The sequence below is a fragment of the Fundulus heteroclitus genome, chromosome 6, assembly GCF_011125445.2.
Source record: "Fundulus heteroclitus isolate FHET01 chromosome 6, MU-UCD_Fhet_4.1, whole genome shotgun sequence".
Lineage (NCBI taxonomy): Eukaryota > Metazoa > Chordata > Actinopteri > Cyprinodontiformes > Fundulidae > Fundulus > Fundulus heteroclitus.
In genome coordinates this window covers 32,040,712-32,067,072 of record NC_046366.1, presented here as the reverse complement: position 1 = coordinate 32,067,072, position 26,361 = coordinate 32,040,712, and the positions used below count along the sequence as shown (strand labels likewise).

The following is a 26,361-nucleotide window of genomic DNA, read 5'->3' as shown; positions in this document are numbered from 1 at the left end:
AAACCTGCTTTAAAGAAAAGGGGATCCCTTTGACTTGCCTGATGAACTTCCTTTAAAGCTAATCTATGAGGCTCTGTCCAGAGGAAGATGAGAGACTCCATGCCCAAAGACAGAATATAATGCTCAGTGTTACTGTCATTACAACATACAGTTCAATGAAATTAGTCCTCCTAATTAAACCTACTCCTTAGGGAGCAGTGGGCTGCCGCTGTTCAGCACCCGGGGAGCATTCTGGGGCTAGAGGTCTTGCTCAGGGACCCGCAGTGGCAGTGTGCGGGATTCAAACCAGGTACCAGCATCCTTCTCTGTAAGGATGCTACAGAGGAGGCGAAGGCCACCATTAAAGCAACTTTCTGAACACCTGAGCAGAGCCACAGGCTGATGGACAAGCCTATCAGGAGAACTTCATTTATTTTCTTTCTCTACTTTCCAAAAAACTGAATTTTGGCCTGTCATGAGATGTAAGCCAGCATTTAAATTAATGAAGGGAGGGGGGGGGACTTGTGTCATGCGGCTAGAAGGAGGAGCCACAACGTTGACGTACTTTGCGTCCAGCTAATAACAGCTAGCGTGTTAGCTATTAATACCAAGGTGCTTTCTTTACTTAACTTTTCATGTTGCTCTCAAACATCGACGCATTTAAAATAAACATATGACACTTAGCCTGGCTATATATATCTATATATATATCTATCTATATATATATATATATATATATATATATATATATATATATATATATATATATATATCTATATATATATCTATATATATATCTATATATATCTATATATATAGATAGATAGATAGATAGATAGATAGATAGATAGATAGATAGATAGATAGATAGATAGATAGATAGATAGATATGGGAGTCAGCTCATTAATCATTACTAAGGCCAGCTGATCACCTCCATTGTTATGCCTCATGTGATGTCATCGACCCAAATGCACACAAAGCAGAATTCCCATTTTTCTGATGTCAGTGTAGCTTTGTTAGTGAGAACAAGTACACCGACGGATGGTTTCTTTAAACTACTCCCCACGTATGAAGTCTTTTAGAAGCAGAGTGACTGCTGAGTAATGAGCCTCTGCGCATGCTCCCCTCAGGTCGGTGAGACAGACACCAAACGTCGCTGAGCTCACATTTAGACGCCTGCTGCAGGAGACTGAAGAGGAAGACAAACAGTGCTGATGAGAAGCAGTCAAAACAGCGAATGCTGCGGCCTCTGAGTTTGCACCTGTGCCAGCACTCCTGCTCCGATAACATGAAGGAAAACTGCAGCTTAGACAGCCTTTAGTTCAGGTTTCACCCTTAATTAGGCTGGGAAATTAAACTTCACACAGCCAATTCATAATCTGACAAAACAACACCGACACCAGCAACTATCATCTCTCTGAATGTAAAAGAAAAAGATATTTATAGAGTCTCAAAGTTTTGCCATTCTTTCTGAGGGCCCAAGACAGACGCCCTTACGAAGCTCTGGCCTACAAACAGCAGCAACACAGGCAGGAAAAGATGAGCAAGCGAGCACAACTGTTGCCCCGCATCTCCTGAGCTGACGCCTCAGAAGTCCCGCTGCTGCAACAGCAGCAGCCCTGATGCGCAAAGTGCTTTGATCAACAGCAGCCCAGGATCACGGCGGCAGCCTGAATGGCAGCTCTGGAGACTTTAACCTGAACACTGAGAGCTCAGCAGTAACAAGGCATGCGACCCAGAGACGATAACCAGACAGGGCGATGACAAACGCTGGTGAGAGGAAGCACTGGAAATAAACTGGTAATTTTATGACGCATAAACTTGTGTTTTGTGAAGATCAGGATTTGTTACTTGTATGATTTGTTTACCTTTAAATAGGGGGAATATATTATACTATCTGCGAGTTGCAATTGATCAGAAAATCAATTACTTATTTCAGTTTTAAGGTATGTGGTGGTGCTTCCTAAATTATGTATATCTTCCTACTTTCTCCTCTCTTCTAGGTTTTGTAAAGCAAAACGTTATTTACAGAGCCCTGCACAGTTTGCATCCCCAATGGAGCTATGTAGAAATTAATTCTTCTATTACAACAGCACAATCACAACTGTATTTGTGAACATTCATTCACAACAGAGAATAACTATCCACATTAATCAAAAATAAGATAAGATAACATTAGTTTAATTCCTCTAAAATACATGTTACTGAAGCTTAATAATTTATTAGAAATTGCCTTTTTATACTAGCAGCTTGTCGAGTATCAGAAAGAGCAGAGAACAAGTTCAACTGAGGTCACTTTCACACAGGTCCTGTCAGGGTCTAAAACTAACACTCACCAGACGCCAAATGCGAGTAAATTTTCCGTTTGGCGACTAAATTTCAGAGGGCTAGCTGCCACATGGCGAGTAAATGTTTGCACCAAAGAAGTCGTGTTTTTCAGTCATCATTTGGGTGGATGCTTCTTTATGTTCCTCTACTGACAGCTCGCATGTCAACAAACGTACGCAAACACTCTCACATGTGATGCGAGAACTACAGCAACTACATCACGTCTGTTTGCTAACAACTAGCGTTTAGCTAGGCTAGGCTAGCTAGGCTAATTACGTAGCGCGGGATTAGGTGGAGATATTTAGCAGGAGTCAATCAGTCTTACTTTGCCCGGTAAAAAATATGCTTGGCCGGTTGATTTTTACGTCTACCTGACAACTTGGCCAGTGAATCAGGAAGTTGATTTCGGACACCGGGTACAGTTTGTTTCCTTTGGTCCAAATGAGTTCATGACTTTGTTAAGTTCTAACTTGTTCTGGTTCCATTTCAGACAGAGAAAAAATCCAAACGAACCAAAACCTTATGCAACAAACCGTCTGAGAACGATCCATCGGTCAGATATAACCTGGTAATTTTATATGTATAACCTGTTGTTCCTCCGTGTTCGGATTGCCTGCCTTTGTTGCCTGACCCGGATCCGTTTCTGAACTTTCTGAGATTGCCTGACCCCTGTCTGTTTATTAAGCCTGCCCGGTTAACATACCTGCCAGTCTGTCATCCCGGTTCCAACACACAACCTGTCCTGATAATAAACCTTCTTAAATCATACCTGCATTTATCTGGTTCGAATTCTGGGTCCATATATTCCGATTCATTACATGTTTGGAGGACGGAAAAAATGCTAATTGTCTGGATCATATAAAACGGCTGGTAAAATATACAGGAAGCGACACAACCAACTGCACAGAGTGTGTTCATCCAGTTATAAAATTATCTAATATGTGCAGATTTAGAAATGGCAAGAGAGTAGAGAGCAAATCCATATTTGTTTGTACAACATCTCAAACCAGTGTAAATTTTCCACTTCACTGTCAGACTGCGACTCGTGTACCAAGCTAACAAGCCCGCCCTGTTTAACCATGACGCTGCTGCCGTGAACCACAGCAAGGTGGGACAATGGCTGCAGCCACAGCTTTGGTTCTGACGTGTCGCTTCATACCTGCAGCTCGTCCACGGCCGAGCACTCTTCACAGCCGGCGGGCCGCATCAATTACAGCGGCTCCGCTTCATCAGTCCATAGGCTGGGTGCAATTCATCGGCGCTGGGTGGCATCCATTAGCGCTGCTCCGTGGAGAGAGGACGGCCTCTGAAGCAAAGCACTCAGGGAGCACGCTGGGGCCCCCGCACTTTAGCCTAACAGCTTCATCGAGTCTGCATCCCCAGAGCCCAACACACACGCTCACACGGAGGACATGCGGCATCTCTGGAGGGCCCAATTAGCAGCCATCACCTGTAATTCAATAACACTCCCATTCTTCCAGCTCTCCCTTTCACTCCGCCGCAAACTGGCTTCTATGCTTTGGAAAGCGCCGAGGCTAATTGTCTTTAGCATCAACAAACAAATCTATATCGACTGTTCGGGGGATTTAGATGGATCTGCATATTTTGTGTGGAAGCACCTCCTTGGGCCTCCTTTAATTTGAAGTCGTGTTCGAGGTAACAAGGCCCATAAATCAAGCTGGGAGTGCACTGGATGGAGAAGAGACAGAGAAAGCATCCAGAGCTCCTATCTAAGGCTAATCAAATTCACTGTTCCCTCTCCATGAATCCTGCTGGGTGGTAGGCGGAAGCACAGCGACAACACCTTCATCTTCAAATGCAAAAGGAACCTAGAACATTATTAATGAACTGGATTACAGACAGGGCTGCACAACATATGACAAATACAGCTTTACCGTAATATCACTGTATCAAATACCGCAAAGAACTGCAATAAATGACACCTGGTGAGGACCATCCATTGGTGACACCTGTGTTTAACGTAGAGCCAAAATGTTTTAGGATGTAAAGTAGCGTTAATCACTAATATACCTTAACTAAGTTGTTTCAATGCCGTAACAGCCAGCTGGCCCAAAAAACAACAGACAAAGTGCAAAAAACACAGAAGACAGAGTCATAACAAAAAGCTTTTAATTGGGTTGTATTCTGTTGCCGCTGTCCTAGAACCTGCAGTATTTCATTCATATTGATCCAGAGAGATAACGCTGTATGTTTATGCTTTTTCTTTTTTTTTTCCTTTTTAGAAATCATTGTTTTATCTTACGGTAAATATTTAATTGTTAGACCAGCCCAATCTCTATGTTGATGTTTATGTTTATTTGGTATATGCTTTTATCCAAAGCAACCTATAAATGAGAATACAACAGTGCACTTAATAATAATAATAATAATAATAATAATAATAATAATAATAATAATAATAATAATAATAATAATAAGGCAGAACCTGGGCACTGGTCAGGTTCTGTCAGGGCTGACAGGGGAGACCGGACATTAATAGAGGGAAATGCAAAGCAGTGGGACAGCAGAGTAGGTAGGGAAGCACAGGGTAGACATTAGGGTAGGACAGCTCCTTTAATATTTATAAATTCACCAGACAGTAAGAACCTTGTTGTTATTTAAGTTCTTAAAGAAACATCAGAACCAAATCAAATCTGAGCCGGCAGGTCAGGGCTTGACAAAATCTGTGAACCAAACTCAGCTGCTCTTCTCTCATTGGTTACATCTCTAAACCCAATAAATCAATTAGTCAGTGTAATGAGATAGAAGAAGAAACATCCTTACATGTGATATAGCATGTGGATTTTAGTAACTCGGTAGAAGAAGAAGAACTGGGGATTGAATCTCTCTCTGTCTGCTGTTGGAGGAAAACAGCAGGACAAAGCTGAGGTGTCCGCAAAAACACAACCAGTCAGGACACAGAAATCTGCGTGAAACGATCCAAAAGGCGAAGCGCCAACAGCGGGCAAGTGCCATCCAAATGTAACCTGAATAAAGAGCTACCACACTGATGAAACGGCATGGAAACAAGCGCAACGAGCCCATCGTGCATCAGTTCTTAATGGGAACCAGTAACAGAGAAAAGACACTGTGAATTTAAAGATGTAAATAAAACTGGTCGTTTCCTGAACATCAAACCCTGACATAAAACAGGGATGACATCAGTTGGGTGTGACAAAAAGGGATCCAGACACAAGCAGACACATTAAAATAATAGCAGGCACATCCAAACGGCAACAAACAGTGTCCACTTTCATTTTCTGCTTCAATTACAAAACAAAATCCCTAAATGGAGAGCAGCATAAAAAGGGGGCCGAGTAAATCATTCTGCTGTGCCTGTAATCTAATTCTCTGCTCCTCCACTCCCACCTGTCCTGCTGCCGCCGGTCCCTCTGCGGTCTCTGGAGTGTCTTTAGCGAGTCAGGCCCCTCCTAACCCACCTGTCCATCTCCCATGATTAATGTCTCCTGAGAGCAGCGGCCCTGCTCGGAAGCCCCCCCCCCCCCTCCCATCCTACCGTCGACGTTACATTGTTCTGTTGAGCTCATCCTTATTTTGGTCGCGATAATGAAACAGAAACGGTTTGATTCCTGTACAAAAATCTGTCCTGCTTGGTGCAAACATGAGTCCTTTAGTTCAGGCTAAATATTTTCCATACCTAGCTTCGTAATCAATAAAATCCTATAAAGGATTTAAAAAAAATTTTCTCCAAATAAAAATAAAGGAATCAGTCTTTTCTGTCTTGATTGCAACATTATTTACCCTTTGGGTCCCTTTTTGATCCAGACACATCCAAAATATTATTCTTAATATCCCTTAAATGTTAAGATTAGAAATGTCCCTAGAACTTTTTCATTAGATTGCAGGTTCTTTAATGCCTCAAAATGTTTTTTTAAAAAAGCTTTTTGCATAAAAAACTAAACAAATTAATTTTGCAGTTATGTAATTATTGAAACTTCATGAGATTAAAATAAAAGCACCAGTTAGTTACCGGCATTAAAATTTAAAAAGTTACCCTTTCACAACTGCTTAGACGTTATAATGTTCACATTGGGCAGCTTGTCAATAGGGTATGGTGCCACCCCAAACAAAGATGCTGGAAAATAGTGTAGACAGTAAATATAAATAACAAAATAAAAAGTAATTATCACACCTTTTCTCTCATATATGTGTCTGACTTGATGTTTCAGCATCCCCACTCCATTTTTGCGTTTATTTGTGGTTATTTTCTGCGTAGGCCTCCTAATTTTAACGTTTAAACGCCATGGGGCACTGGACAAATGAGTGCGTATGTACCTTTTACTGCTTTTGTCTTCCATGTGACTTCATGCTGGTCTTTTATTGGTTACTTAAAGATTCCCCCAGTGGCAAATCAATGCTTGTTGTGTCTTTCTTCATCCAATCAGATTAATGCATGATACGCTTCATAGCTGGCAGCTTAGATGCACCCAAACATACAGAAGAGTCAGACTTGAAGAACAAAAATACCTCCCCGACCTGTTACTGTAAACTGCTGCCTAGCTGGCTGAAGGACACCTCACTAACTCTTCCGTTGGTGACCAGGAAGTAGGGCTGGGCGATATGGAGCAAAAATAATATCTTAATACTTTTAGGCTGAATATATATATATCATGTTTATCTCTATGTTTTTCTTTTTTTTAGGAAGTAATTATAAAAAGGCATCTGAATCAAAGCTTCATCTAAAAAATCTCAAAGATAAAAATTTTAACAAACAGCTGTAGACAGATATGAGAAATGGCTGAAAAATAACCAACTGGAATACATAAAAGTATAATTGTAACGCAACATAGGCCGTCCCAATATAAACAATATAGTCTTGTCTTATATACCTTTTAAGGAAATCTCAATATTTTACCCGGCCCTACAAGGAAGACAATGTCAGATTCTGTGCTTTCTGTGTCTCTGCTCTGTCTTCTCTAACCCCAAGTGGGTCGAGGCAGATGAGCGTTCACACTGAGCCTGGTTCTGGTTCTGCTGGAGGTTCTCTTCCCTGTTAAAGGGGAGTTTTCCTCTCCACTGTCGCTTCATGCATGCTCAGTATGAGGGATTGCTGCAAAGCCATCAGCAATGCAGACGACTGTCCACTGTGGCTCTACGCTCTTTCAGGAGGAGTGAATGCTGCTTGGAGAGACTTGATGCAACCTGCTGGGTTTCCTTAGAGAGGAAACTTTCTGACCAACCTGGAGGATTTGATTGAATTTGACTTTGGAAAGTGCCTTGAGATGACGTGTCTCATGAATTGGCATTTTATAAATAAATATAATTGAATTGAAAATTGAATCTACTCATGAAAAGCAGACAATTGTGGCCTGGAAATGCACAGCTGGTCAAGTCAGTTGATTTTGAAGCCGTAAAGCCCATTTGAAATAACACCAGTTCACCAAGAAATCCTCAGTAGCTTAAACAGTTAATTAAACAAGGAACAATAAAACACCACCACGTGAAATAAAATAAAAAAATTGTATGGCAAATAGCACAATAAAACCCAAATTATTCTGCTCAACTGGAACTAAAGGCCAGAGAATAGAAGTCGAGTCTTGTAATAATCTGTGTAGCTCTCATGTGCAAACACAGGTTGCAAAAGTTGCAGTGTCTAAAATTCATTCATTTGTGGATCCTTAAAGCTCTGGATGGAGTTCCAGGGTCCCTCAGTTAAGACAAATATAGAGCTGCCATACCATGAAGACTCTTAAAATCCAGCAATGAAACATCAAACTAGATCCTGGAATGAACAGGAGGCCGATGTAGAGAAATCAGCACGGGTGATCGGAGCAACTAGTTCTTGTCAGAAGGTGTGCGGCAACGTTTTGAACAACATACAGCTCCTGACTAGAAGATTAATCAGGTTAGAGTAATCCCAGCAAGAGGTTAGCTCGCTATGAGCAGCATGTCTGTGAAACGCCTGAAGTTATACAGTTTTCACAGCAGCCTCATAGGGGGTGAAAACAGTGGTTTACTACTACTCTACTGAGAAGAGGAGGAGTATAAGAGAACAAATAATGGGAATTCTCCCCAGGAAAGCAACGCTGCATTTTCACTTTGTTGTTTAGTCAGAAATAACTTCTTCACATGAAAAAACTGTGTTTTCCATATAAATAAGCACAGTCACTGTTTTTCTTCTTCTGGTGGACCGGGTGGGATGAACCAGTTAACGTCAGTTTGTTTATGTTACTCCTTAAGGACTAGAATTTCATTTTAATACTTTAACAATCACTTTTTGCTTAGGTCAAGGTGTTGCATTAAAAAAACGTAACCATTATTCTACTGTAAAAAGTCTGTTATGTTATTTTTCCAGAAGTAGAAATAATTATTTTTTTGGAGCTTTAACCAAAAGTTTTTTTGTGTAGATGTCCTGGAACTGGGATATGTTTTACTCAAGGGTTTTATACCTCCTTAGAAGCTAAAAATATGTTTTAAAGTTGTGTTCCAGCCCTGCTGGGCTTTCTGTGTTATTGTTGCTGCTGTTTTGCCTTGGAGATCTGTTTTAAACCCAAATGGAAGTGCATCGCCGTCTTTCCCACACGGCTGAGGTCCACTTCAGGGGATTCCTGCTGTAACAGCGCCCCCTCCACTCCGCCTGGATGCTGCGCTCGGAGGCAGGCGGCGGCTCTGAGCTCGCCTTCTGATCCACTTCGCCTCTCGGGCTGAAGAAAAGCAGAGAATGGGGCTCGCAGGGGTATGCAGATTTCCCCGCCACCAGAGGAGAGGCAGAAAAGTTTCCCACCGGCTCAGTGTGTGTGTGTGTTGTCTCCTTTTTCTCACTTGTAGCAACTTTAATGGGACTCTTTCTTCTAGCAAACACTGGCCTGCGCCGACACGTCCGCCACACAGATCCAGAGGTACGACTTAATGCCTGCGCTCATTTCACTTTCAAACTGATATATGAATATATTCAGAGATGCACGGAGCCGCTTCACCACAAGGTGGCTTTCAGAGCGCCGCCTCTCAACAGCGGCTGAGGTGGAACTTGTAGCTGGGAGCTTCTGAAACACATGAATATTCAGGTGCTTGAATGAGAAGCGGGGTCTTCGTTTGAATGAGCTGAGACACAGACTTCAGTTCTGGTTCCACATTCGGTTTGGTTTAAGGCTGCATCTCTGCATTTAAAGTCTTTACAGGAGGATTTTTTTTATTTTTGACTTGAGGCTTCAGACTTGAATTTCACATAGTAGGTTCCACACCTTCAGGTTGCACCTGTGTTTACTTGTTTTTGTTTTAATAAATGATTTATTCCTAAATTACCTTCAAAGTGTATAAACAGGCCCTAATGATGAACAATATTCTATTTCTTTTAAAAAAAGAGTTTTATATATATTTAAAGAGAACCAGAGTCAGCTAAGCTCAGACAGAGCGACACAATTAGTTGCTCTCGGTTTCGTTTTAAATCAGAGGGCAGCGCACCATTTCCCTTTCACCTTGACTAAAAATAAGCCTGACGCTGAGCGTTCGCAAGCAGCACCGACAAGTCACACCTGCACAGCAGCCAACACGTCTGCGCTGGGGAAACGGTTTGGGTATCTGTGTCCTGATCGACGCATCGTTCTGAACATTTAGTTTAGAGCATACAGTGCCTCGCAAAAGTATTCACACTCCTTGAGCTTTTTTTACATCATGTGCAACCACTAGCTTCAATGTAATTTATTGAAGCTAGGGCAAATTTGTGACGTGAAAGGAAATTAAAAGGTGATTTTCCACATACATTAGAAAAAGTGTAGTGTGTATTTCAATTCAGGTACTTTACTTCAGAATGTATTGTGCAGAAGTCTGCTATATGGTAAACTGTGTGTCTCAGTTTAGGTTCAGGCTAAATCCAGCTGTTCTGTGGAGGCCTCTGAGGTGTGTAAGAGAACATTAGTGACCAAACAGCCTCATGAAGACTAAAGAACACAGCAGAGAACGTTGGAGAGAAGCTTAACGAGAGTTAGGTTATAAAACGGTAACTCAAGCTTTTCAAAAAGCACTGTGCAATTCTTCCTTCGAAGCAACCCAACCAAAACATGGCCGTCCACTGAACTGACTAACTTAGCCAGGACTAGGGCTGAACGATGATTCATTAACAATATAAACAATAGACATGTGTCAATAGAACAAAGAGGCTCAACGAAAAGTTCAATGGAACAGTTCTCCTTCCTGTTGCATTCTAGCCAATCATGTAGGTTAATTCTAGTCATTACATCCTCCCATCCAATCACAAACACAGACCCAGGAACGCTCTGTCACCAACCTCCGCCCCCTTTAAAGAGTTCAGAGAGCACACTTTCTTTCTTTTTAAAACTTGCAGTTTTGGTAAAAAGTTGGTTGAATGAAGAGTTGAGTTTAAATTCAGTGTTCTTTATCTAAAAATTGGTCATTAAGCAACAACCTAAAATGGCCAGGGCTGCACTCAAAATGTGTTTTGATAATTATCCATATCAATCAATATGGTTTCTGTTTTGCTATCAGATTTTACAATGCTGCACTGTAATTGCAACTGTGACCATAACTATAATAATTAATGTGCAATAACCAAGGTGCAATAATCTATTTAATACACTGTCCTACAACCCGTGCAATAATCCTGATGTAGTGACTTCTGCTGCTATCACCACCTGAACATAAGTCAGTACACATGTATGTATGTACAAATGTATACAATGTATATGCATGTATATACGCGTAGGTGCGTATGTAAGTAGGCGCATAGATATATGTATATATTTAAGTATATAGATATATATATATATATATATATATATATATATATATATATATATATATATATATAGACCACTAAGAATGTAAATGAGACATTTACATTCCTATTTCCTTTTTTGTATTTTTTTTTGGTATTCTTTTGATCCATTGTAGATATGAAGATTCACTGTATATAACTGAATGCACCTTCCCTACTCTGCACCTTCTTGTATGAGCCGATGTGACGAGTGAATTTCTCCATTGTGAGATCAATAAAGACTATCTTATCTTATCTTATCTTTATCAATATGCTTACTTTTTATATCATCCAGCCCAATTAATCAGAGAAGTAGCCTGTAAGCCCTTGCTAACTCTGGAGGAGCTGCAGAGATCAACAACTTAAGGGGGGGAATCTATTGACAGGACAATTACTTGTACTCTAAATATGGCCTCTATTGGTGAGAGACAACAAGTCCCATTTGGACAATGCAAACAAAGTGCACTGGTCGAGAGCCACCAATCTTTAACTTTGTGGCCCTACGTTCTCTCTGACCATCGCCTTAATTAGACCATCCCTACAGTGACACATGGTGATAGCAACATCATGCTTCTGCAATTAAGAAAAACTACAAGACTTAGAGGTTGCATAAGACGAGAGACGAAGGTTCGCTTTCCATCAGAACTACATCCCAAACAATACATCCAGAGCAACAACCGAATGTTTTCCATCTAACAATGGGTCAGAAAGGCCTAGTCAAAGTCTGAAGACGTTAAAAAAAATCCCCTTTTACATGTTTACTGTATAAATGTTTAACACTTTGTTGCATTTTCCTCCCATGTCATACCAGAGCATCGATACATTGTGTTGCTCTGACACACAAATATGTTTTAGGGGTATGAACACGTTTGCCCTTTTCATCAGACAAAGTTTAGCTAAAAACACGCAGCAGATAAAATAATAAATGCTTATATAGAAACTAGATAAACACAATACAAGGTAGAAAACCATCATAATTTCCTTAATGTGGCTTGAACCTGCTGATCTGCCCTTATCAGGGTCTACGCTGGTTTTATCTAACAGACTGACAACAGCAGCGCCGTAAATGCTGAGCTTTCTTACCTCAGTGGTTACGTGTTAATGCATGGAAATCCAAACCAGGAGCTTGTGTTGTTATGCAAAGCCTAAAGGAAAGTAGCAGCTTCCCACATCCACGCTCAAATCCACAACACACACACTCCTCAATTAGTCCCATCAACAGCGTCGCTGGCCCTGAGGCCCCGCCCCCTCTGGCCCATAAAAGGCAAAGGGGCGGGGTCACCGCTGACTTGGGGGGGAGACATCCTGTAGTGCTTTGTCATTCCAGCGGCCCGTTTGCTCACAGGAAACATGCAGCGCCGGGCTCTCCGGCATCAGGAGAACAATCACAGGTTAGGAATCGGTTACAAACCACTTTTGCAAACTTTAAACAAATATGCATCATTAAATGCTAACATAACACTCCTGGAGGAAAGAAAATATATATATATATATATATATATATATATATATATATATATATATATATATATATATATATATATATATATAACCATTTAGATCCATTGGTTTTGGGAAGCATGGAGGGAGAAATATCCAGCATGCTGCCACAATAACAAGTCAGATAACTGCATTTGCTCATCAGAGCACTGAGGTGAATCGTGTCTACGGCAAATCATGTTAGCAGCAAACATGCTCAGCGTTCCCTTGGAGGCCGGACGCTCACATGACTGCTTTGCAGAGCAGAACAGCTGGACCTGGAGAACCTCGGGCAGACTGCAGCACATTCGCACACAGAAAAGAGTCGCTTTGACTTCTTCGCGGACGGTGTTCTAATAATGGTGAACTGTTCAGGTAGAAGGTAGAAAGCTTCCCAGCATGATATATGAATCCCTTAATGGTGCTCTACAGCTTGAGGAGCAGGACAAAGGAAATATATTGAGAAAGGTTTACCAGTCAAACAGCAAACTGAAGAAGGTTTTACTGATACAGAATCAGTTTAAAACAAGATTTTTGGTGCGCTGATGGATAAAAGCAATCACTGAAAAGGCTCCTGAAAAAAGAAACAGACCCACAGCTGCAAAAAGCTCTTACAGATCAAAAACTGTGCTTTGTGAAAACAGGACAGCATGAACTCCAGGACTAAAACCGGGAACACAAACACCAACAACAACAGATCCACTGAGTAAAGTTTTCACTTCCTGTGGGCAGAGTTGTTGCTGACTCCCAGCAGCGAGCCGCTGCAGGCTGGGAGGCGGCCGCTCTGTTTATCCTGTAAAGGTATGTTAACACCAGGCTGCATTCCTCCGCTCCCTAAATTGCAGCGTTACAGCACGGCGAGCACGCATCCGTGGACATAGAAGCGCGGGCCGCTTTGAAGGCGCCGGATAATGAAGCCGTGACCGCGGCGTCGGGACGAAGGTCAACACCTTTCATTTCCAGCAGAACTGCAGGCGGTCGGTTTCCGTTGTGCTGATGGAACAACGCCGTCTGTTTCAACTCAGTGTTGCAACGAGGGGGAGACGGTATTAATCTGTAGAAACGGGTGAAAACGAGGGTTTCCGGAGGTCTTTTGTGTGAGATTCCACTTTGGGTCGATTATGTTTGAAAAGCACTGCAGCAAGTTCATTTTCCTAAATTCAGATTAATGTCAGCTGGTCAGGATAAGTGACACTTATGTCCCATTCCCTTATGAGCCGACTCTTTAAGGACAGCACTTGGTGAAATACTGAAAACAACGGTATTAAAGCACAGATTTAAAAATATTGCCGGTGGGTGCAGCGTAGGGGCAGAAAAACCACAGGTTCAAATCCTGACCTGGCACTTGTCAAATAAAGGCCACTAGGGCCACCAAAGAACAAATAAACACACAGCAAACCAATAAGCAGCGTCTATTGTTAACATTTCCATTTCTCACCTGTTTGCCCTCAGGCTGGCGCCACAGAGCGCTAACGGCTAAAACGAGCCGACACAGAGCCAGCCGTCAATGTTTAGCCTAATTACAACACGCCGACATCTCTGACAATCTGTAAGCTCTGCACTGGTGGAAAACCGTCGACTAATGAGTTTGTAGTGGCTCGCTAAAGTATAACTGTTCACAGCTAAATCTAAAATCCTCACTGAGATGACACAAAATCCATAAAGGTTTTTTATGCAATCACAGAAACCTTATTTTCTATCATAGAATCAGAAACGTGGCAACAGGAAATAAACCGATAAAATCTATTTACTAAATAGATTCTTCTTTATGGCGCTGTTTCCAAGAGACAGTTATGAATCAGAGCTTCTTTTTCATCCCTCTCAGTTAGAAAACCCGGTAATAACGTGTTTAACGCCGTTCTGTAACGTTTTACAGAAACTTAGAACACCAAACACCGAATCAACTGGAAAAGCTTTCTCTAGTAGCTTAAGTTTTCAGCATTATGCCTTGTTTTCGTCCGATGTAGAATTGACCATGTTGGCAACTTCCTGTAAGACACAAGCAGCTAAAGCAAAACTGTTTTCATCCGTAACTAACTGTATGTACCAGTCTGTATTTTAGAGGCAAATGGTTAACATTTTAACTCGATTTTATTTGTCCGTTTTGATAACAACGCTCTTTTGGTCATGTCCAAACATGACCGCGAAGTTTGCTGGTCGATGCCACGCCTTCGCCCAGATGAAGCATCAGCAGGTGTGTCCAAGATTCATTTTCTGGTTACCAACAGAGGAATTAAGACAAATGAGGTCCTACTGAAAGCCAAATTGTTTATTATACCGGTACTTACTTACACTGCCTCAATCAAAGACCATAAAAGTCAAAAAACAAGAATAAACAGCAAAACTATCACCTCAGCCGGAGACATGCACGTTTCTAAGTTTTGCATCTATTTCGAAGCTTGAAAATCAAATAATGTTTGCCCAAAATCTTAATTTCTAAGTTTGACGACAAAGCCACATCATGTGAACCTGTTATTTACTTTCAAAGTGAAAACCTTTCATCCTGACATAGGAACCTGATATATGATAAGATTAAATCATTTTTATCCATCAAACCTAAAGTTTAACAATTTGCCACCATTTAAATGTTGCTTTCAGAGGCAGTCAAACTGGATTATTAAACTAAAAGCATAAGAAGATCTTATCAAACTTTTCACCTTTCCAGGAGCAAAGTTTCAGCAAAGCAGGATCAGCCATAACTACACTTAAAACGGATAATTTCAACACAAAGTCTGAAATGACACAGCAAACAGAGAGGTTCCATGGTTGATACTTGGAGTGATAACATTTCAAACAAATTCATCCTTCACCAGACTCCAACAACATTTTTCTAAAACTAAGTATAAGTACTAAAATTCATCGTCAACTGGCTCATGATGAATAGGAAATGTGTAGAGACATGTTTCAATACAGGCCAGTCTGAATACAGCACTATGCAAAAAAACATGGATGAATAAAATCTGGAATACCACTTTTTCATTTTTTTTTGTGGAAATACTTAAATTCAATTCCATACTTCTGCAGGCTGTGTACGCACCCTGAAAACATCTGAAATCTATATTTATAAGGCATATAGAAAGAAATAGTAAACTTTAGCATTAAACTTTGCGATGGACTGGCAATCTATCCACGGCGTGCTCTGCCTCTTGCCCGCTGAACATCTGGAGATAGGCACCAGCCGACCCAACCCAGGTCCAAAACATCAGTAACCATTGCAAACATCTAAAAATTAGGTCACTTATAATCAACGATGCAAAATATTACATTGTCTCAGTTTGGCAGTTTTATTTAAATAATTTCTCTGTCTTGTATTCGTCAACTTGATATGTTTCCAGACAAAAATGAAAGCAGTTAAGAATAAATTGTGTTTCCTTCAATAGTTTCACGTATTGATAACTGGACTTACTGTGTACCTTTAATGGTGCTTTTGTTTTCCCCTTTATGTGACAGGATAAGTATGCTACAAGGCTGCAACAAATCTCTTTGATTTTTGTGCAGCATTATGCTGAAGTTGGCCTCTGATACGGGGCCTGAAGCGTTTGGCATATATCTCTTTGTGATCGTGTACATGAGCAGCATCAGCTTCGCAGACAAGTATGGAATACGGTTATTTTTAAATCCTATATTATTTTTAACTCAGCAACTGAATTTGACTCAGAGAAATTTATCTCATATATATATATATATATATATATATATATATATATATATATATATATATATATATATATATATATATATATATATATATATATATATATATATATATATATATATATACTAATATAGCTGAGCCATGGTTGAGCCAGATTTTTAATTAGAGGAGATCATGGCTGAGAACTTGTAGTTATTGTTTTAAAACTAATTTTTTTTTTATTTTACTGTGTTTTTATTGTGATTACATGGTGACATAGAGACTGGACACCTGTGCCACCTTGAAAGGTGCAGTAAGAAGTAGCGGTACTGACTGAGGACAGACAACAAGGGTGGATTAAGTCTACTAAGTGACCAATGGGGGAAATACCGATAACCAAAATAATGATTCATTCCAGCCTTACGTTTTTTTAATAACAGATGTTATTATCAGCCACTTCAAGTTTCTAATTTAATAGAAGCACAGCGGCCGTCTTCTAAAAGACTTTTCAACAGAGCTCAACAACCTTTGAATATTTAGGCATCTTAATTTAATGTGGTAATCACTTAAAGTGAACTGAGCGTGTGAACTGTTTTGTAAATAGATCAAAGCTTTTTTTTTTTTTTTTCTTAAACTGCAGCTTCTGAGATGTTCTGGCTGGTATCAGCAGCTGTTTGCCTAATTATGGAGGTGACTGGCAGGGGGTCTTGGTACCATTAGCACAGGCTAATGAAAATCAAAGAGGCGCTTGTGATCAAACCAAGACAGACGCGCGTCTGAAACGCAAAGGGGGGAGGAGGCGGACGTTGCGCTGCGCAACCACGCTCCGGACACCTTTTTGCCATCTTGATTGCGCGCCTCGGCGTTCCTCTGCCTCCACAATGAGCTTCGTTTGCGCTTGTTTGACAAGAAAACAAACGAAACCAACCGGAGGAAACGATTCACACCGAGAAGCGTCGCTTTTAGCGGCGGTACAACCCAGTAAAGACCGGTTGAAATACACCTTGATAGGTGTTGCATCACCTTGCCGTACCTGGCTGTCTCCAGTCCAGGAGAGAGAAAAAACCCCACCTTCACTGCAGTGACGGCACTGACCGCCATTACCCCCCCCAGCTAAAGGGAATTGCATAACGAATGCTCGCAGCACCGCAGATAGACAGCAGATCTTTGATAGATCTGCTATTTTTTGCACCGCTGTGTTGGGGTATTACGGTGAAATAACCACCTTACAATACACACCGCTCGTTTTCCACAGCGCGCGCACACACACACACGCAGCGTGCACAGATTGACACGGAGAGCGTGGGGTGCACTCGACCAAACGGGGCAATCGGTCCACACAGAACGAGGCACATAAAAGAAGAGATAAAGCATGCACAAGTGGGTCAGAAATGCGATAAATCCCGCGAGAACAGAGGGAGGCGAGCATCCAAGCGAGGCAGCAGGCATGGCACACGGCAGAGAGAGAGAGAGATAGAAAAAACTACCCAAAAAATATATATATAAAATAAATAAAAAACCCAGCTCTCTACCTGCACAGGCGGACATTTGGATCGCTAATCCCGGCTCGTCGAGAAACGCGGAGCCTTCGGGAAGAAAAGGGCGAGAGGATCCGGAGAGCCGCAGGTGTTAATTGTGTTTATTTCTAGGCCATTTGTCCGCCCCGCTATCCGCGTTCAGGTAAACATGATGATGATGATGGTGGTGGTGGTGATGATGATGGCTCCTGTACAGACGCACAGTCACCGTGGTGGCGTCAGCAGGAGAGAGAAGAAGAAGAAGAAAAAAAAAAAAGGTGCTTTCCAGCCCCTCGGCTCAAACACACACACACGCTCACACTCATATAACGCTTTATAATAACCGAGCGTTTCTATTTATGGGGTTTTATTATTGGCTGGGGCGAGAGACGAGGCGGAGAGGACAGGTAGGGAACCGTCCAATCAGACGCTCTGTCTCAGAAAGGTTGCCTAAATTTAAAGTTATTACGCCCATCCGCGGTTAAATCCCGTTTCGGAAGCTTCCACTTCGTCAGAGGAACAATCCGACCCAGAAACACACATTCCGGGGTTGTTTTAGTCGGGATTTTATTCAGCTCAAAGCGGAAACAAATTCGGTATTTATCTGCTGTGGTAATCTTTCTTCAATCGTTTAGAAAAGACAAAATCCGGCTTTCCTGACGTTTGAAATTACAGAATGGGCTTGAAGTCAGATACATTGGGACAAAGCATGAGCCGATAACTATGCGGGGTTTAAAAAAAAAAAACACCGTTTCATTGTATTATGAGCTTCCCTCACACATTTGAACATGATAGGGCTGGACGATATAAGAAAAAAAACATATTGATAAAGTAGAAATCATATTGATCAATATCGATAATAGTCAACGTAAACAAAACTTATATTTTAAGTGCAGCCCTGGCCATTTTATGCTGTTGCTTAATGACCTATTTTTAGATAAAGAACACACAAAGACTGAATTCAAACTCAACCCTTTATTTAACCAACTTTTTACCAAAGATACAAGTTTTTTAAAAAGAGAAATGTACGCGTGCTCTCTGAACTCTTTGAAGGGGGCGGAGCTTAGTGACGGAGCGTTCTCTGGGTCTGTGATTGGTTGGGAGGATGTAACGACTGTAGTATTAACTATATGACTATATGATAGGCTAAAACGCAAAAAGAAGGAAAACTGTTCTATTGAACTTTTTATTGATCTGTTTTTCGATCATCGATATACGTCTATCGATCCATATATATTGTTAATGAATTATCGTCCAGCCCAGCAATATGATTATTTTTATTTAAAACAATTTGAGCTCGTAGCTTGCTAACATGTAGTTGGTAACCTTAAAAGGTTAAAGCGAAAACCTTTTCAGCAAAATGATAATTTAAAAATAAAATATTACATTCACAGAACATCTAGAGAGGTGAAGAAAAAAAGTACAGGTATTAATTTTACTGAATGGTAAATGGTATAAAGATAATTGTTTTATACATTTTAACGGGTCCAAAATATATAAATATTTACTTCTGGTGACGATGCCAACGTCAACATGAAAGGATTCTGCACCAATACGAATAGTAGGGTTAGGGTTAGCGTTGCCGGATGTTTTTGTAGATACGTGATAGCGCTAAGAAACGGCTTCACCCAGATTCAAGCGGACTAAAAAAGAAACAAAACGAGGGGGGGGGAGGGGGGGGGTCGGTCAAACTTTTGAGCGTTGGATGCTTAAGGACGCAACGGGGCTCAGAAGCCATGCGGAGGCTGCTGCTTTCCGTCTGGACAGCTAAGTTAAACGTTCACTAATGCTAACCAAAGGTTCAACTGAAGGTGGGAATGAGAGTGGGCGAGTTCGTCACCTACTAGTTAAACTTGTAGCTATCTCCTTTTAAAAAAGGTTGATAGGCATCACGTCTTTAGTTTCCATATAACCGATGCTACCAAACAGCCAAATTCATCTTTGCTCTATGCACAAGAAAAGTGTGGAAGCCTTCTTTCAGCCAGCTGACCAATGGTGCACAGCAACAGTGGGAAGACGGGGCGTGGCTTGCCACATTATTACTCTGTGCTTCATAAGGCAAGAGAAAATGGAAGCCGATACAGGTTCTCTCGCTCCTTTTTTTTAAAGGACTTTAAACTTTAGTAAGAGAGTGGTTTTAGGTTGTTGCTTTTTTTTTTTTTTTTTTTAACCTGAGCATTGTGGTGACAAGTCTGTGGCTACCCGCTGCGGTAAATCAAGTAAAATGAGACGTACCAAGCATTTAACCTCTTCTTTAACACTAAGAGACGCTTGACACGTGCCTCTGTGATTTTCTACACATGCAGATTTGATTTTTTCATATCTGACGTTCTCTGGTACCAATCTGAGTTGTAAGCTATGCCAAATTTAAAACCAACAATAACCACCTTTGTACCAGCTAAAGGGGATGTTTCATACCTGCTGTGGCAGACCACGATTTAAAGTAAACGTCTTTATTCTACTCTTAGTCTACCCAAAGCCCAGGAAAGGAGCCAGAGGGGGGCTGAGGGGCACTGGGCCCCCCTGATATCAAACTGCGGACACCAGAAGACTGACATCAGGACACTCCTGTCCAGTAGGTGGCACTATGTAAGACGTAGGGTTGCAATCCACCCACCTTGAGGAAGAACGTTACAGTGCATAAAAGTGTTTCATGAAGCAGTCACATCAACCAAAAACTGAAGAAAGAATGGCAGAAAAGGTGAAATGGGGAATAAAAAGCAGGTTTTATAGAATCAAAACGGCAGCAGCAGAAATGAGAACTCGGAGAAGGAGCAGAAAGGAGAAAAGACCAACAACAAGAAGAAGACTTGGACATACAGGACTTATAATTAATGATCCACATTTTAAACTACAAAAGCACAATACAGGGAACTGTGACCACTGTGGGGAAGATGAAACCACAGAACATGTTATATACACACAGCAAGTTGTGTTTTAGATTTTATTTGGTTTTGTTACATTGTTAATAACCTGCAAATTACATATACAGAAATCACCTCTGTGTGTATTTAACGTTTAGAAGCAATTAGAAAAGATTGTTTGAGAAAAACAATACTCTCTCATAGTTTGGGGAACCCCTGAGACAGTCTGGGTCCTCTCTACCCCATCCCCCCCCCCACCACCACCACCACCACCACCAATAAAGGTCTAAACCCGTCACTGCCGAAACATGACTCAACATGACCCAACTGAGGTGACATCACACTGAGGTGGGCGTGGCCAGCATTAAACATGAAGTTGATCCCTAAAGTCAAGAGCTAGGAGTGTGCTTCAGATAGATTGCCATGTGTTGCATACAGGTGCATATTTTTATTCTTAGAATGAATAATATCATAATAAAAGATTCATTACAAGGAAAAGTAGGTAAAAATACTGATATATAGTCAGAGACAGCTACAGGAAGAAAGTAAAAAAAAATTAGGTTTAGTTGGTTAGAAGAAGGAAAAAATGGAGGGGGGACAAGATGAGGAGAACTACGGAATAACATGGAGAAATAAAAAGGCAGACAGCAGCTACAGGGCAAGAAATATTCTCAAATCTACCTTTCCAAAATGGCAATAGCATCAGCAATACCCTTCATACGTACAGCAGAAGCTGTGCCAATACAGCTGTTCTCCAAATGATCAAACGTGTCACTTAAAGTTGTTTTGTGTCATTTACAACAAAAATGTAGAGCTATGTTTTCATAGAACATCATAATGCAATTCAATTCAGCTTTTTTATACAGCAGCATTCACAACACGTCATCTCAAAGCACTTTGCAAAGTCAATTCACAACGAGCAAGCTTAGCGACAGTGGGGAGGAAAAAGTCTCTTTTAACAGGAGGAAACCGCCAGCGGAACCAGAACCAGGCTCAGTGTGAACGGCCATCTTCCACAACCCACTAGGATTCCCAGAGTGTGGTGCCCCCAGAGTGTGGTGCCCCCAGGGGAGCGCGGGCTGCCGCCAGGGGGTCCACAAGATGAAAAATGTCATGACGGTCTGATAATTACACAATTGTGTAATGTAACACACACACAATAAAGACGTTTAAACATTTCCTTTGTCAAAAATTAAAATAAAAAGATGTAATTTCAATCAATAAATCAAAATGTATTCACACGCACAAATTTATTTATTTAGAAGAAGTTTTCTTCAACGCTTCATTTTAAGATGAACTATAGAAGAAGTTATCTTTCTCTACGCATTGCGCTGTATCTGCACACCTAGCTTGTGGCCTCCACTTCATTCATACTCCCAAATAATAACAATAACACATTTTTTGTTACGTGCGTTCTGATCATTTGGGCATCCTTAAACATGGTGCTTTTAATATGGCTATAAAGTGGCTTGTTGCATTTTGTTTTTTTTATTTTGAAGGTGTGGGGGTGAATGAACCCAGTAATATTTACTACACGGCTAAAATGCATAAGGGAGGAAAACTTTTATTCTATTGAACTTTTTATTGACCCTTTTTTTCTATCATCGATATACGTCTATCGATCGATATATATCGTTATTGAATTATCGTCCAGCCCTAAAAGAGATACATCATATAGCTTCATTACTCACAGTGATATATTTCAAGTGTTTCACTCTGTTAATTCTGATGAAAACCTAAAACTATGTATCTCAGACTAATTACATTAATACCAGAGAAAAAAAAAACAATTTTAAACAGAAATGTCAGTCTGCCGAAGAGAATATCCACATACGTTACTGAATAAACACCTAATAATTGGTTGGGGCTCCTTTTGCATCAATTACTGCGTCCATGTGGCGTGGCATGGAGGAGATCAGCCTGTAGCCCAGCAGAAACCTTAACGTTAATGAGCCCATGGCGGATTTAATCCTGGCCTTCAACTCATCGGCATTGTTGGCTCTGGTGTGGATTGTCTCCCCCTCAACAATAAATCATTGATTCTCCGTGCAGTTTAGAATCAGAGGGTTTTGCAAGTCGATCCCGCGCAGTGATAGCATGATCATTAAAGCAGATATTGGTCCTTTTGGCGGTGTGCGGTCAGGTGCCAAGTTCTGCTGGAAAATGAAATCAGCATCTGCTTAAAGCTTGTCACCAGATGAAAGCGCAAAGATTTCCTGGGAGACGGGTCTGCTGGCCTCATGCAGTTGTGATTCGGTGCTTCTCTACTCTTCGATCAGACTGGGAGACATTGGTTTTCCAAATAAAATGAAAATGTTACTTTATTCCTAGCCCAACATTTTTTTTTTGTCTACCGTATATTTTAGGAATGGGAAAGAAAATGCTATCAGGATCATATTCAAGGATCCAAGGATTTTTTTAATTGTCATACCAGTTCACATTTTAATGCTGGATGCACGAAAACATCACGATATCTGGCAAGTATTGTGATAACGATAGCCTGCTTCGTTACAGCAGAGGGATTCAATTATATTTTCAAATATAATAATTTATTAGGTGCTCTTGTGAAACCCCAATTGGAAAAAGGATAAACCTAACAGCAAACATAACAATCCCAACCAAACTGACAGTTTGGAGGTTTTGGAGCTTGATCAAACAGGTAGAGTGTATCATGGTCACGGTAATTCAGAAATATTCACATTTTAACTTATTTTCCACGATAGCAACAACTGGTGCGATAACTGCCCATCTCTGGTGTCTTGTGCGCCTTTCTCTTGCCACATGTTTTCCTTCCACTCAACTTTCCGCTAATCCTTGGAAGAAGCAGGCCGAGTACAGCCAGTTTCTTTAGCAATGACCTTTTGTGGCCTACCCCTCCTTATCAGTGTCAATGACAGTCTGCTGGACAACTGTCAAGTCAGCAGTCTTCCCGTTGGTTGCGTTGACACTAAAATGCACGCAACACAACGTTTCTGTCTAAAAAAAAAGGCTTGTTTTATTGATCTTACGTAACATTGTGTTTTCTGAGAAACTAAAACATGGGTCCTTATTAGCTACAAGCATCAAAATGGACAAAAATAAAACGATGGAATTATATCATGCTGAGCGTGATGAACATATAAAAAAGGGGTGTGAATGTTTGAACTGTATTAGTAAAATAAATTAACGTCCTGATAATGTTCCGACTAACTGAGATACTCCAAAACAAAACAACATGAAAAAAAAAAAACTTGTTCTATTGGTCTTACGTAATATTCCAATTGTGGGCTGTTTAACGAGCTGTAAAACTGTGTCATCAAAATGTCCAGAAATTTATTCTCGCTATTAATCTATTTGTGAGTAATACCTGTATAATATATGAGTTTCACCTTTTAAAAAATTGAATTAAATGAAACGAATAAAGTTTTAATGATATTCTAGTTTACTGAGATGCACCTGTGCGACCATACTGGGAGGGGTGGGGGGGTGGGGGGGGTCGTACTGTACAAACTACATATTTGATAGCAGTGTAGACTATGTAGACTTTAACGGAAAGGCGTGCAGGGAACATGTGTGAGCTTTCAATGCAAAAGGAACATGAAAAAACGCACACGAGTACAATGATAACAGTTGCAACACAGCTTCTAGGGGTGTGTTGTCAGATTAAATGTGTGATATCATGAGTATTTCACAGCATCCTGTCATGTAGCAGTAACAGCCAAACCCTGTGTGCACAGAGGATTATATATACATTTATATATATATATATATATAAACACAAAGACAGGTGAAACCTTCTTCTTTTTGTATGCATTCGCTGAAATAAACTTTCTTGAATGGTTTTAAAGAGGCCAAACCCCCGCCAGCTTTCCTTGCTGTTCCGCAGGTGCACAGAGCATAAAACGTGGGGAGAAAATGTCGACTGTTTAAAAACAGCAGCTTCTTTTTTATCATTTCAACTCTTACCTCAACAAAGCCGACATGTGTTGCTGCCGGAGTTGTGGCGAAGACGCGCTCTAATCAACAATCCCACAGCAGCACCGAACACTGAACACAACACCAAAACTCGCTGCTTTTCTCCTGTCCACCATGCGGCCATGAAAGCAACACGGGGAGAAGTTGACTTATGGTGAACGACGGGAGGACCGGAGCAGGCAGGCTCGGTCCCGGCCCATAAAGGTGGCTCCGAGCTAGCATTGCAACTACCAACCCCGCAACAACCTCGCCCCTAAATAAAATAAATAGAAAAAAAACTAAAAGTAAAAACTGCAGCAGCGGGCCACGTTGTTAACGCGAAAAAAAAAAAACCTCAAGTGTTGCTGCTCGGCGAGAAAGTGCTGAAATAAATAAATAAAGGAGCACCGGGAGCAAAGATGGTTGTGTTTGTGTGGGGAGGGAGGGGGGGGATAAAAAGTGAAGGGAAAGTGGAGGATCCATCTGGGAGCGAAGCGTTATTCTAACGGGCGGATAACGGTTCTCTAACGGCCAGGCGGCCCCAGCGCACCGCCAGGCGGAGAGCGGCCAGGAGACAGCCAGGTATAACGGTACGCTGCCGCACTCATACGCCCCGTCAGAAAAAAATAAATAAAAAAAAAAGTCCCCCAAATCAGCTTCAACTCGCTCCTAAAAGTGTCCGGGAGGACTTTACCGAGCGGCAAAAGCCCGTCCCGTTTCGCCCTGAGGCGGGGTGAGAGGAGTTTGGACTTACCGCTGCTCCTCTTCGGGTTCGCCTGTTTTCTGCGCTTACACCTGGGGCCATCCGCCATGATCCTCTCGCTGGGTCTGAAGCGCAGCCGTTCGGCGAGTCACCTCCCTCCCTCCCTCCCCCCGCCTCCCTCCTCCTCACCCTTCCTCACCTCGCTCTCATCCCTTCCCCCAGCTTAGCGAGAAACACCTGGTTTGCGACACACCAGCAGCTTTTTACGGCTCCTCCGAACACCTCCACATGGCCCCTCCTGCTGGCCGCACACGGGTGGGTTTCCTCAGGGCGGTTCTGCTGGGCTCAGCCCGGTGCCAAACCTTCCGGGACCAAAGGTGGTCCCTGAAAGGTGGATAAACAATAATAACTTTTAAATAACTTTTTTTTTCAACAATATTGAAAAAGAAAAAAAAAACGGTCAAAAATCAAGATAAGTGTTACCTATATGTTACCTACTAAAGAGTCAATATCAAACTCAGCCACTTTACTACAAAAAGTTACTCGGGATTGGAGAAAGTTGCTGAAATAAAAAATAAAAAAATTGTAATTAAAAGAGAAAATAATTAATTTATTTAACCCTTAATTATTATAAATGGTAATAAAGCTGCTTTATACATAGTGACTATATTTTGCATACCTATTATTGCAGTAATCAACTAAATGTATTGTAGAGCTGTAAACATAAAGTGTATTTGCCATTTTCCCCAAACAATTTAAAAATGTATCAATCTTTATTCTGTCATTCATCAAACAGATCATTTTGACATTAACGATGACATTTGTGACTGCTCTAACAATCTATCTATCTATCTATCTATCTATCTATCTCTATATCTAGATAGATAGATAGATAGATAGATAGATAGATAGATAGATAGATAGATAGATAGATAGATAGATAGATAGATAGATAGATAGATAGATAGATAGATAGATAGATAGATAGATAGATAGATAGATAGATAGATAGATAGATAGATAGATAGATAGATAGATAGATATCTCTCTGTCTCTGCCCCCTTCTTTTTGGCCCACTCATATCTGCAGAATTGTTGTAATTCAGCCACATTAGGGCGTTTCCATTATGAACAGCATTTTTAAGGTCATGCCACAGCATCTCAATAAGATTCAGGTCAGAACTTTGACTAGG

At 41.0% G+C, this 26,361-nt stretch overlaps 1 protein-coding gene across 2 annotated transcripts in view; it reads right to left on the bottom strand.

The window, feature by feature from the left end:
• LOC105915959 (zinc finger E-box-binding homeobox 1) overlaps positions 1–25,298 on the bottom strand; it is an 85,196-nt gene extending 59,898 nt beyond the window's left edge. Inside the window, exon 1 of one of the 2 annotated variants that reach the window (XM_012850247.3) lies at positions 25,221–25,298. In XM_012850247.3, coding sequence (XP_012705701.2) covers positions 25,221–25,278 — 58 coding nt within the window. In that variant the 5' untranslated portion in view covers positions 25,279–25,298. Of the gene's footprint in view, positions 1–17,684; positions 18,213–25,220 lie in introns of those variants that run through there. The other variant, XM_012850248.3, reaches the window with a different exon arrangement.
• Positions 25,299–26,361: the final 1,063 nt, after the last annotated feature.